A 14,809-nucleotide genomic window follows, 5' to 3' on the forward strand; every position below is an offset into this window, starting at 1 on the left:
AAAAGATCAAAATCATTCCAAGTATCTTTTCTGCCTACAGTGTAATAAACAAGGATCAATAACAATAAGAAAATAGGAAAATTCACAAGTATTTGGAAATTAAACACCACTCTTGAACAATCACTGTGTCCAAAAAGAGGGAATTTTAAAAGTATCTCTAGACACATAAAAACAATAACACAAGGTAACACAACTTCTGGGATTCAGCAAAAGCAGTATTGATGGGTAATTTTATAAGGATTAATGCCTACATTTTAAAAAGACATATTGCAAATAAACAATCTAATCTTACATCTCAAAGAAGTAGGAAAAAAGAGAAAAAGCTAACACAAAAATCAGCAAAAGGAAATAATAAAGATAGAACAGAAATAAATTAAATAATAAACAGAAAAACAATAGGAAAAAAAATCAATAAAACTAAGAGTTATGTTTTGAAAGAATAAATGAAATCTACTAACCCTTAACTAGACTACCAAAGAGAAAGAAGATTCCAATCAGTAATGTCAGAAATGGAAGGAGACATTACAGTGGATGCCTCAGAAATAAAAAGAAAAACTACACACCAAAAAATTGGTTAACCTGGTAGAAATGGATAAATTCTTAGAAACATATAACCTGCCAAATGGAAGAAAGATGAAATGATGGTGAACATCTTTTCATGTGTCTGTCTACTGGGTATTTACCCCAAAGATACAGATGTAGTGAAAAGAGGGGCCATCTGTACCCCAATGTTCATAGCAGCAGTGGCCACAGTCACCAAACTGTGGAAAGAGCCAAGATGCCCTAAAACAGATGAATGGATAAGGAAGATATGGTCCATATATACAATGAAGTATTATACCTCCATCAGAAAGGATGAATACCCAACTTTTGTGTCAACATGGACAGGGCTGGAGGAGATTATACTGAGTGAAATAAGTCAAGCAGAGAGAGTCAATTATCATATGGTTTCACATATTTGTGGCGCATAAGGCAGAACACAGGGGACATTGGGAGATGGAGAGGAGAAGTGAGTTGGGGGAAATCAGAGGGGGAGATAAACCACGAGAGACTGGACTCTGAGAAACAAACTGCGGGTTTTGGAGGGGACGGTGGTAGGGGGCTGGATGAGCCTGGTGGTGGGTATTAAGGAGGGCACATATTGCATATAGCACTGAGGGTGGTTCATGAACAATGAATCTTGGAACACTGAAAAAATAAAATAAAATAAAACTTAAATAAATGAATAAACAAACAAATAAAATAAAATAAGAGAAAAAAAAAAAAAATGGGGCGCCTGGGTGGCTCAGTGGTTTAAAGCCTCTGCTTTCGGCTCAGGTCATGATCCCAGAGTCCTGGGATCGAGTCCCACGTCGGGCTCTTTCCTTGGTGGGGAGCCTGCTTCACTTCCTCTCTCTCTGCCTGCCTCTGCCTACTTGTGATCTCTCTCTGTCAAATAAATAAAAATAAAATCTTAAAAAAAAAAAAAAAAAAAAAAAATAAGAGAAAAAATCCTAATTTGAAATTCAAGCCTTTCAAGAAAAAATTACAAAGTTACATGATATATGAATGCTTGTCAACTTTGTTTTGTAACGTACATGTTTAGTGGACAGTTTTTACTAATACAATGCTAAAATGCCAAATTACTTTTTTAAGCAATACTAAGTTACTTTACCTGTAATGCTTTTAGTGTTTCCTTCAATCCTTCTATTTCTTTTTCTTTTATTTCTGTAGCAAGTTGATATTTTCCCTTTAAGTAAAAAAAAAAAACTATACTTCAGTACTTTCCAATGTAAATGATATTATAATAGGGAAAATACAAAAGCTCAAAAACCAAAACCTCTACTTTAAAACTAACACTTCACAGCTTTAAACATGGATCTGCACAACTTACATTCCTGATGACTTCAAAATATAAACTTACGATAAGGCCTTTATAAGATGACACATACCATGAAATGAAAATTATAACAAATCATTTTATCATGATAATATTATAACAAAGATTTATGGAGGCTTCAGTGCATGATAGTATTTACAGAGGCTTTACTGCACAATAATCATTTTATCAACAGAGCATTCCTGAGAGTTTATGGACACTATATAATTATCTAATTACCTAATTCACATAGCTAGAATAAATATATTCTAATAAGTTACAAGTATATTTGTCTTATAAAGATATGAAATAATTATTTAAAAGGGCTTTGTAAATAGTACATTCATTAATACAATAAAAACATGTATTAACTATTAAATAATTAGAGAAAATATTTACTACTAGGTGAATTTCTAGTTCAGAATTGTATCTTCTTTTCCAACTGGTCTGCATCCAGATGCAAATCATTCAATGTTTATTTAAACAGGTAGTTATACTGAAAAAGCACTAAAAATATACTCAATAGAAATTTTACAGTAGAATAGAAAAAACATTAATTTGGGGGCTGAAGAGATCTGGGATCTAGTCCCAAATTTGCCATTTTAGAATGAGAGCTTCAGCTTCAGCAAGTCATTTTTAATCTTGTTAGGTTTCAGTATTACCCACTGTAAAATGACAGGGGTAACATGATTTCCTTGGCTCTTTTTAATTTCTAAGATTTTAAGCAATTAACAGGCTCCATTAATCTAGTGCTAATCCTCCTTTTCATTGTGAACAATTGGTAATTAAATGCACTTAACTAATCTTTAGCTTATTAAAAAATTAATAAATACCTTTTCTTCTTCCAAGGCACACATCTTCATTTGCAACTAATAAACAATTTTAAAAATTAAAATACAGGTCAGTAAACTGTTAGCAGTGATTTACACTGGTCAGTGACCCTATAAAAATATTTTACATGTCTGTACTACTTGAACTTAATACAATGTGAATGTGCTACCTTTATATTGAGAAAATAAAATAACAAAAGGTATGAAAGGGGGCAAAAAAGCTAGTCACCAAAAGAAATGAATAATTTAATCACATGATTAGGGATACCAATCATCCTTGAAAATTTAGTCTTTCCTCCCACAAGTTTTTTTTCTTAAATGTTTCAATATTTTGCCAACTACTCTTTAATAACACATAACATTTTCTGAAGGCACACTTTTATGCAATTAGTAGCATTTGTATTAGCATTGACAGTATTTTCTAAAATCTTTTTAAAAGATGCATGTAGCTGACTCATAAATAAACAGTGATATTTTAAGACAGTAACTAGGGTCAACATGCCCAAGAAAACTAATAAAATAGTCTAAGAAACACAAGGATACTGGGTAAAATTGTCAAGAAGTCAAATTTTTCTTTGGAACTTCTCACCACATCCCTAATTCACATTCAACAATCAGGAAAAGGAGAAGAGTTGGGAGGGGAGGGGAAGAAAGGAAACAAACCAAGGTGGGGGAGTAGGGAAGAGCCCAAGAGCACTTTCTCCATTACCCTTTAGATACCCAGATATTCTTGTTTTGCCCAAAGTCCCTTGTGACAAGAGAGACATGGACTTGCCCTCTCCTAGAGAATACTATGTGGTATATTTGGCTTCTGCTTCCTTAGTGTTCAATTAAAATTCCCATAATTTTGAGGTCTGAGGCTAATCTCATATTAAAAGGAAGAAAGTTTATCATCTGCTTAAGTAAATCCACACTATATTGTGAACTACAAATAACCTCAACCAACTAGTGATTTAACTTATATAGGTGCATTTCTTTTTATGCATTTCTCTCTCTCCTTTTTTTTTTTTTTTAAGATTTTACTTATCTATTTGACACAGAGAGAGAGAGAGATCACAAGTAGGCAGAGGGGCAAGCAGAGAGAGAGGGGAAGCAGGCTCTCCGCTGAGCAGAGTCCAATGCAGGACTCGATCCCAGGACCCTGAGATCATGACCTGAGCCTAAGGCAGAGGCTTAACCCACTGAGCCACCCAGGGGCCCTATGCATTTCTCTTTCTAAATATACACACTTGTATGGAGAAAAAGAGGGAAAGAAAAGAAAAAAAAAGGGTGATGCTGGAATGACTATAAGGAAAAAATTTCTTGAGAATATTTTTCATGAGCCAATTTCTTACACTTACAGTTTCTAATGAGGGACTGAAGAGAAATTTGAGGGACTAAAGAAGAGCTTTAGAACTCAAAATAACTGAAAGAGTTGTTATTCATTTTTTAAATCCTATATACGTGTGTGTGTGTGTGTGTGTGTGTGTGTGTGTGTGTGCTTTCTCTGCTCTTAGCTGCTGACAGAATTCATGAAGGCCTCAGCGCATGACAGTCACATTTCCTCATCCTTCACATCTCCCTCCTTTCACCTCTGCTTTTCATCAGTGTTCTATTCCTGGCTTGGGTAAAGGAGGAAAGCAGAAAAGGCAGGATCCTAGGATACTCTAATCAAAGAGAGAAAAGGGAGAAGGAAGAGAAAGAACAAGAAGGCACACATCAATAACCTAATTTATTTAGAACAGATGGAAATACATCTTCAAGAAAACAGTTTTTCCAATTTCTCCCCTTAACTCACTCATTCTACTACATGTTATTTGTGATTCAAAATAACTTTATCTCCTGCTTCCATTAACACTCTTTTTGTCTTCAGTGAGTATGCCTAATATTCAAATGGGGGGGGGTGGATAAATATTTGAAACCGTGGTGTTTATCTATCTTTACAAAATTACCTGCTTTTTAAAAGCTGCCATTGCTTCTTTGTGTTGCTTTGCTAATGTTTCCTTTTGATTCTGAAGAGTTTCCTATTTTTAAAATTATGAACATTTAATTAAAACAAATTTGAGCACCTTTCAGTTTTAACTTTAAATTAGGTTCATAATTTAAATAAAAGTCAAACATTTATTGCATACATTATTGAATGCTCTTGAAATGCAACTTTAAACCAATTCTATGATTTTTTTTTCCACCTATCATGGATCAGCATACAATAATTATTTTTTCAGTTTCTTCTTCATGATAAAACACATGTCTTTAAAATTTTAAACTCTAAACATGGTTCAGGGTGCCTAGGTGGCTCAGTCCTTTGTTCAACTATTTTTTTTTAAGATTTATTAATTAATTTATTTGACAGAGAGAGAGAGAGAGAGAGAGAGACAGCAAGAGAGGGAGTACAAGCAGGAGGAGTGGGAATGGGAGAAGGAGGCTTCCCGTTGAAGAGGGAGCCTGATGTGGGGCTCAAAATCAGGACTCTGGAATCATGACCCGAGCCAAATGCAGATGCTTAACAACTGAACCACCCAGGCACCCTGTGTCCAACTCTTGATAGCGGGCTCAGGTCATGATCTCAGAGTCATGGGATCAAACCCCACTCAGGGCTCACCCATGCTGAGTCTGCTTGAAATTCTCTCTCTGCCTCTCCCCTCACCCTGATTGCACACACTCTCACTCTCTCAAATAAATAAATTTTTAAACACACACACACACACACACACACACACTCTGACCGTGGCTGAGTCCAAAGCTTTCTTCAAGAAAATATTTCATCAAAAGTTATCAAAATTAATAGTCTTAGTATATAAGACGCCTACAGTCTTTTAGTTTCCAAAGAAACCCATTTTATTATCTAAGCACAAATGTTCAGAGGATACAATTCTTTAAATTCATCAAATTTTTTTATAAAATCAAAACCACCATAAGGCATTTTTTAAAATCCACATATATGATTCCATTTTTTTTTTCTTCTCTTCTCCCCTTCTTTAATAGAAGCTGTGTGTTCTGTTCTTCAGATTCAAGATGACTTCAAACTTTTTTTCCCTATGTTTAGTGAATAATTTTCACAATTAAACAGAAATTGGATCTAAAAGTGGGAACCACTTTGAATGTTTGTTATTTGATTCCAGGTTTCTAAATATATGTTGATTTACCAATTTAAAAATTTTATCTGACTTCTATTATGATAGTTGGAGTTTGGCTTTCTTGTATAACCTAACATCTGCTCTCTCTATTCTTCCAAAAGAGTTACATAAAAACTGTGACTTAAATCAATCTTCAGTATTTATACTATCATGTCTATGCAATGTTTATTCACTGCTCACCCATATAATATACTGTAATTACATTTCTACCTAACAGAGCTTCTTATTTTTCCTGAAGTTAGCAATTATTTTAAAATATTTTAATTCTTGGGGTGCCTGGCTGGCTCAGTCTGAACAGCATGGGATTCTTGGACTCCAGAGTGTGAGTTTAAGCCCTGTGCTGGGCATAAAGAATATTAAAAATACAAAATAAACTTTAAAAGAATTTTAATTCTTATAACTTATTTTAAAAAGTAGTAATACCAATTCCCAGATCTGAACCAATGGTTCATAATCTCAAAAAAAAAAAAAAAAAAAAAAAAGAATAGAAAAAGCAAAGTGAAAAGATCCCAGGAATGACAGGAAATCGCAAAATGCACAGGAAGGCAGACAGGTTTAGAAAGGCTGTAGATGTTGGATAAAATCTTTCAGAACCTATTGTCCAGTTTTCTGTGAAAATAAATTAGACTCTAATCCATTCCTGTAAGCAAGGAAAGAATTTATTGAAGACCTCAGGGATAGGTTCTCTGAGGAGTACATTCTCAAGTAAATGTGACCTCTAGCTTCCTCCTTACTTTTTGTGACCAGCCTTAAACCTAGAAATAGGAGATTTAATATGCAACAAAAACTGGAATGGGAAATAGCCCCATTACGAGATCTCAAATCCAGATGTTCAAAAAGCCTTTGAACAAAAGCAGAATAAACTGGAGGCCCTACAGATAAAACAACTTAATGTAATGCTCCCACTCTAGTCATCAAGCACTAAAGTAGTGAGCCTCTTGGTAGAGACACTTGTAGATATTTATTATTTAAAAAGGGTGGGGGCACAGGGGAAATACTTTTCTGAACTAGATAAGAAAAATGAAGGGGAAAAAAATCAAGTGGGCAAATCAATGATACTGCTGAAGGCAAATCATGCCCCCAAGTTCTCATTTTATCCTCAAACTTGCAAAGAGAAATTTCTCTAAATATTAAAAGAAACTTTGCAAATACTTTACTTATACCATAAATCCTGCCATCATCACATAACCTTTTCCTCAGAGTCACTGAGCTACTCAGATAGTGAATATCTCTAATAATCCAGAGATACTCCCCACTGTTTCAGCCTCCAACTGTTATCCTTGGATCCTCAAGTGAGACATATTATTTTCCCCTTTTTGACACCGCACCCATTAGCATAAGAGAAAGGAATCTACTATGTAAACAGAACTGCAAAATTAAATTCTTCCCTGATTTTTTTTTAGATCCCTGAGGATTTTTCTATTGTAATCAGATCACAGCTAATTTAGTTACTGACTTACTGGTACCTTTGCATATGACCAAATTAAGATCTCTTTGAAGTAGCATTCTTTGTTGGCAAAATGTCTTACTGATATTAGCAGCAAACCTCTACCTAACTTCATATAATATCTCTTAAAACCAGAAGTTAAGAACTAGAGCCAATAGTCTAAAAGCCTAATAGAGAAAGGCTCAATCACATTTTATACCAGTCTTCAAACACTGTTGTTTCCCAGTCAAGAAACCCAATGGGTAAAGATAAAGATCTGTTCAAGAAAAATAAATAAAATAACCATGGCCCCAATTCTTTGTAGTACTGTGCCCAAATACTGTTTCATCTTTATGTATTTTATCACTGTAAATATACGTTCGGTTTCCCATAATGTCCCTTTAGATCAAGAAGGTGTGACCCGTTTTGTCCTGGGAAAGTCAACAATTTACTTGGATAGCTCTATGCCTCAGGGGTTTACTGAGGAACCTTAAGGAACTTGAATTTCTCTGTAACTGCACTCTTATAGAATACATGGGCAAGTTTTATTGTTCTAAAGATGAGGAGATTCACTGATTCCATTTAACTACTTACTGCTTTAGCTCAAAAGGACATAAAAATTCCCAAAAAAGTTTGGAATTTTGTCAGAATAAAAAAATGCCATCTTTATCATTCACTAATTTATATTGTGATTTGGATCTATTTCTAGACTCTATTGTGTTCTGAGGAATACCTATCCATGTATGCTACACCAAGCTACCTTAATAACTACAGTTCATAAGAATATATTTCAAAACTAGCATAATGGGGCACCTGGGTGGCTCAGTGGGTTAAAGCCTCTGCCTTTGGCTCAAGTCATGATCCCAGGGTCCTGGGATCGAGCCCCGCATTGGGCTCTCTGCTCAGCAGGAGCCTGCTTCTACCTCTCTTTCTGGCTGCCTCGCTGCCTACTTGTGTTCTCTCTCTGTCAAATAAATAAATAAAATCATTAAATAAAAATTTAAAAAAAATTAAAACTAGCGTAGCTATTTTGTTCTGTTCTTTTTCAAAAATTTCCCAGACACTCTTGTACGTTTATTTCCACATAAACCTTAGAACAGCTTAGGTACAGCAAAACACATTCCTGGTATTGGATTGTATTAAACACACTGATTAATTTAAGGATATGGATAACTTTATACTGTTGACTCTATCCAAAAATAAGACATAACTTCATACTTTGAAATTTGCTTGGAGTTTCAGTTTGTACTTGGTGTTTATCTGCTTTTTCTTTCTGCAGAGAAGTTTGAGACCTGTGCCTCATAAAATCCAACTCTAGTTTACTCCTTTTGTACCTGTCTGGTCTCAAAATTCCCATCATTTCTAGTTTGAGCTATCCTCTGTCACTTGAATTCTGATTCTGATATGTCACCTCCAACATCCTATTTCAATACTACCAAATAGTTAAAAGAAGGGGTGCCATCATAACTAAGATTTCAATTTTTAGCTATTAAAATTATTTGGTGGAAAGACAGAAGCACATCAAAAACGCTTCTATATAAATAAGGCCAGAAAGAGAATCGGATCTGATGATACTAGTGGGGTTTTTTTGTTTGTTTTTAGCAGTCTCCACATGCAGCATGGGGCTTGAACCATGACTCCGGGACCAAGAGTCACAGGCTCTACTGACAAAGCCAACCAGGTGTCCCTCTGATACTGAGTTGTTGTTGTCACTGTTTTTAAATATTTGGTTACAGTATGTAATAAGAGCCTGGGAAAATAAAGAGGTTTCACTTCTTGGAAAATATTTTGACTCCTTTATAATACACAATGTGTTTCCCAGACATTAAATAGATCATAGTCGTTTTCAGCATTATTATCAGAAATCTTGGGGAAAAATTTCATTCTTAGTGTTCTGGAGGCCCAAATGTTATTAAAACAATTTTAGTCAGAATTCTCTTGAGACTTTGTTTAAAATGATGCATAATCCCTAAACATGTTTAGGAAATTTTAAAATTCAAACTGCAATTAAGGATTAGAATACCTCTTTAAATAGATGTTAAAAAGACTAATCTGAAATAAAAATTAAAAATACTCGCTTTGGGGTTACCTGGGTGGTTCCATTCATTAAGCATCCAACTCTTGATTTAGGCTTAGGTCCTGATCTCAGGATGGGGAGACTGAGCCCCACATCAGCTCCACGCTCAGAGGAGTCTGCTTGAGTTTCTCTCCCCTCTACTCCTCCCCCACCACTCACGTGCACTCCAGTGTGTGCTCACTCTCTCTAGGGTAAATCTTAAAAAAAAACACTCACTTTTTGCCATTTAAGTTCTTGTGTCTCCATGATAATTTTCCCAATCTGCTCTTCATATTGAGTTTCTGCTTCCTAAATAAAAAAGAAAAATGCTAGAAAAATTAGGACTTTAAAACTTTACATTTCTTCTCTTTCTAGAGAGATAAAAAGAGCATCCTCTCATGCTTACAACAAGAAAAAATCTGGAAAAATTGCAAACTAAATAGACAAACCCATCAGAGAACTGAGGTCCCAGATCATTCAATTAATCCAAACTCTGGATAATTCTCTCCTGCAGGGAAAAGAGAACCACAGCATTTGCTTACCTGCGACATAAACGGCTGAGTACTGGTAAGAAAACTCAGCTGAAAGTTCTTAATAAATTGCTAAAGGCAGAACACGGACTAGAGTAAGAATGTGAATTCCCAGGAGCCCCAGAAACAAGGAGGTTTTATACTTTTTACCAGTTGTTTTCCTCCAGGAAGTCCACCAAGTGCTTACTGGGAATGACGGGAAGAATCCAACAACCTGAGAAGCTCTCCCCTGTAGTACTGGCTGGGGAAGAGGAGAGCACCACAACCTATTTTCCCTATTTTCCCTACAGACGAAGAATCTTAATCTGTAAGGGAAAAGGCAACAAAAATGATCCTTAAGAACACTAGCGGAAACTTTCCACAGCTGAGAAAGGGACCATGATACCTAGACAGAACAGTCTTCCTCATCTCCCTTAAGGAACAAGAGTCTAATCTACAGGGGGAGGGGCAATAAAAACTACAGCATGAGAGCTCCTGTGGAAAGCCACTGCAGCTGGAAGCAGGCTAGGAAAATAAAATAACAGCTCAATGGGGTGGGGGGTGGCACAGAACAACAGCAGGAATACAGTAGGCCCAGCATTAAAAACAAAAGGAGGAACAGAACTTTTGTGAGGACCTCAGCCTTAGACAGAGTTTCGCCTAAGAATTGAAGCTTAATAAAGTCAGAGAATACCCGAATTCCCCCACCCCACAGCCACGACCAGACAAACAAGCATCAAATAAAAAGAACAGGAAGATCACCTGCAAAGACTGCAAAGGCACAAAGGGAAGACCCAAAGTCAAGAAACAAGGCCCAAAGCCAAGCAGGAAGGAGTTATTTACAAAAATCCTTTGATTTTGTTTAAAATCATATAACACTCCTAAAAGAGCCGACACCATAAATACAAGGTATCACTAGAAAAATCTGAAACTTCTGTTAAAAAATTCAACAGACTAAGAAACAAACTGAGGGTTCTGGAGGGGAGGTGGGTTGGGGAGGTGGGGTGAGCCTGGCGCTGGGTATTAAGGAGATCATGTATTGTATGGAGCACTGGGTGTGATGCATAAACAGTGAATCCTGGAACACTGAAAAAATTAAATTAAATTAAAAAAAATTCAACAGGAAGACTTGAAAAGTACCTATATACAGTGTTGAAGGTATTCCCCAACAAACATAGAGAGAGAGTCCCTCTGTAAAACCTGGGAATTGCTTTTTTTTCTTTTGGCTCCTGGTATTTAAGAAAATCTCTGCCAAACAAAGCCCTAGCTGATCATTAAATTAAGAGCACAATGACTTCGGTGGCCACACATGACAGAAACAGCAGACTTCACAAAATTTTTTCAGAAAAATTACTAAACAATGACAACAAACAACCCTGGGAAGGGAGACTATCTGATTTCCAGAGTTGCCACATATTCAAAATGTCCATATCCAGTTCTCAACAAAAAATACCAAGCATATAAAGAAACAAAGTGTGATCCATACACAGCACCCCCGCGCGTGCCCCGCCACCGGGCAAAAAAAAAGTTAAAAAGAACTGGAGCAAGTGCAGACAAGGCACTTACTAGACAAAGACTTTACATGGACAATTTAAATACACTCTAAGAGCTAAAAGAAACAATGTACAAAGATACTGCAACCATTAAAAAGTTAATAAGGGAATGCTACAAACAATTTTATGCTTATAAATTTGACAACTTACAAAAATGGACTATTCTTCAAAACCCCAAACTACCAAACCTCATCCAAGGTGATACGGACAATCCAAATAGCCCTATTACCACTAGTTAAAAAGCTCCCCAAAAAATAAATGTCCAGGCCCCATGGTTTCACCTTTAGATAATTCTACCAAACATATAAAAAATTAACACCATTTTACACAGTCTTTTCCAGAAAGAGGAAGGAACACATCATAACTCATAAGGCCTGTGTACTATGACACCAAAACTAGACAAAGACAGTACCAAAAGAAAAAAAAAGAAAACTAAGACCTCTCACAAGTTTTGATGGAAAAATCTTCAACAACATATCAGCTAATGGAATCCAGCAATGTATAAAATGTTATACACCATCACCAAGTAGAATTTATTCTAGATATATAAGGCTGATTCAACAACAATATTAAGTTGATATATCTCACCATATGAATATGCTAAAGAAAAATCACATGACCATCATAATTAACAGAGAAAAGACAACTGACAAAACCCAACACTCCTTTATAATAAAAACTCTCAGCCAGTTTGGAGAGAGAATTACCTCAATTTCATAAAATGTCCTCATTTTATAGTGAAAAACACTATACTTAACATCATATTTAATGATAAAAGACTGGATGGATGGAAAGGCAAAGAAAGGAAAAAAGGAACGAGAAGAGAAAGAGAGGAGAGAAAAAAAAAAAAGGAGGAAGGAAACAAATCACACAGAAATAAACTGTCTCTATTTGTACAGGACATGGTTGTATACATGGAAAACCCCAAAGAATCTATAAAAAATCTACCAGAACTAATAACTGAGTTCAACAAGGTCTCAGGATACATCATCAACACCCAAACTATCCTGGTTCTATACAGTAACAATAAAAATGCAGAAAAAAAAATTAAAAACACAATATAATTTATAATCACCCCAGAGAAAATGAAATATATAGATGTACACTTAATCTGTATGCTGACAGACACAACAACATGGATGAATTTAAAACATCACGCTGAGTGAAAGAAGCCTTACCTAAAAGAGTACATATGTATGATTCCATTTATATGAAATGTCAGAAAAAACAATACTAATTGACAGTGGAAAATAATCAAAAGAGGGTTGCCTCCTGGGGAGGAAGTAAGGGTAGAACTGGCCTAGGTAGACAGAAACACTTTATATCTTGATAAGGGTTATATTTCACAGATGTATGCATCTTATCAAATCCCAAAACAGCTGGATTGAAAATGTGCAAGATACTGCTTTCTTTACATGGGCCTGGTTAAACGAGTTCTGTGATCTTACTGTGATTTAGATATTCTAAGCACTTTTTATGTATTAATTCAATCATAGGTATAATTTTTCAAGGTAAGTACTCTTATTATCATCATTTTATAAATGCTAGGTTAGCAAGAGAACAGGTAACTCACCAAAATGCACACAGCAGCTAACGAGCAGAGCTAGTATTTGAATCTAGATGATCTGTCTCCAGAGCCTCTTAAACATGCCATTTTATCACCTTTAAGATTCTGGGTGCCATAGGACAGTATGGATTGTTATGATACACTCCTTTCCTTCAAGAACCTCAGAATTTAATCTTCATATCCCACAGAAGATAGACATTCAAAATCAAATTACCTAGTTTAAATATACAAATACATTCTGATATTCTGTAGAACATTTCAAAATAACAACTAGAAATATTTGTTGTATAGAAAAACAAAAGCATTAAGAATTGCTATGAATGTTCTTAGAATATTTTTCTATTTCAGAAATCTTTATAATAGACTAAGTTGAGTAATATGAAAACAGTAGCTTTAATACCAATTAGGAAAGAGGTTCTTTAAAATATGAACTTTTAGGCTATTCCATGCATATTAATGATATTTATCTTGAATACTTTGTAGCTAATCAAACTAAGAAACTATCTGAAAGAATGATTAGTATTTTATTAGACCACGTAAGAAACTGAATTGCACAATTTCGTAGGAGGTAGATTATGAGTTTGAAAAGGAGAACAGAAGTATCCAGTTACAGTTTTGGCTGCTTGGACATGTGCCCGCTGTATGTACTATGTCCCTGAATCTGTTCAGGGTCAAGAATTGAAGAGGCCTGACCAATACACAGCACATCTTGTAAAACTACAGCCTGAAGCAAGCATTTTTTAAAAAAGCATGACACTTTCTAAAGGTTATAAAGAGTAAATAAACCATCAAATTACTCTTCTTTTATTGTTTTATAAAAACACTTAAATCCTTGTAGTCCTAAGGCAGATAATAAAAAATAAACACTTCTAAGATTCTATATTCTTAGATACTTTATTGAAGTTACAGATGGGATTTTCTTACCAAATTTAATAGATTTTTCTCATTGACAGTAAGGATTTTTATTAATAACTTTTAAAAGCTGCTTAAAGAACTAATGAAAGATAAAAATGAAAAGTTCCAATAAAAAGATAATAATGTTTAATATAAAACATGTAGGAAAATTAAAATCTTAATATAGTAAAAGTATATTATACTGTCACCTTTCAACATTGTAGACCACACCCATTTTATCAGTTTTCCATGATATAGAGATATATATTCTAAAAATCATTATAATTATAAAGGGGTATGATTCTACTCATAGCATAACCAATTTTATGGGGCACTGAAATGCTGCTTAATGTTATTTACCACATATTATACCATTAATTATACCCAGTTTTCCTTCACAATTTCCTTAGCAAATCATTGCTATTTTGGAATACCCAAATTTCCTCTGGCTTTAATTTATTGCTAATTTGAAATTCTAAGATTTCCTTCTGTTCATATATTTAATAAATCTAATGCATCCTTTCTCTGAACTCCCATACTACTTTCTCCATAATTCTATTATCACACATAATATATACTATGTGAGAATATAGTAATTCATTTGCATGGTTAATTAAGTGATCATTAAATTTCAAATTCTCAAAGGGCAAGATTGAGTAATGGTTTTTCAAAGGTTACCAAATGAATGCATATTTTAAAAGTGAAAGTTCTATGGTAGAGCTCTTTTATCCCCACTGTATAGATGATTTGCCTGAGAAATATAGTTTGTTTAAAAACTTTCAACCTACTTTCTACTTTTACAATCTGACAGATTTCATATTAAAGTCTGGATTTCTCGTTTCTCTTCAGTAATTGGAAGAACTGATAATACAGAGCCCATTATTCTATATGGCAACACGTTCTTGGAGCTGAATGGCAAATACAAGTTTAACTGAAGACAAAGGCTCTCCAGTTCAACACAGCTTATCCATATCACATGCAAACTACCCGAATCCTGAAA

General features: G+C 34.8%; 1 protein-coding gene across 2 annotated transcripts in view; it reads right to left on the reverse strand.

The window, feature by feature from the left end:
- The window catches only part of CCDC73 (coiled-coil domain containing 73), a 175,304-nt gene that overhangs the window by 84,193 nt on the left and 76,302 nt on the right, over window positions 1-14,809 (reverse strand). For both annotated transcript variants that reach the window (XM_059139025.1, XM_059139035.1), the window contains exons 3-6: window positions 9,524-9,595; window positions 4,620-4,691; window positions 2,692-2,727; window positions 1,655-1,729 (exon numbers count right to left, since the gene is read on the reverse strand). In XM_059139025.1, coding sequence (XP_058995008.1) covers window positions 1,655-1,729; window positions 2,692-2,727; window positions 4,620-4,691; window positions 9,524-9,595 — 255 coding nt within the window. The remainder of the gene's footprint in view (window positions 1-1,654; window positions 1,730-2,691; window positions 2,728-4,619; window positions 4,692-9,523; window positions 9,596-14,809) is intronic.

This window comes from Mustela lutreola, chromosome 1 (assembly GCF_030435805.1).
Source record: "Mustela lutreola isolate mMusLut2 chromosome 1, mMusLut2.pri, whole genome shotgun sequence".
Taxonomy (NCBI): Eukaryota; Metazoa; Chordata; class Mammalia; order Carnivora; family Mustelidae; genus Mustela; species Mustela lutreola.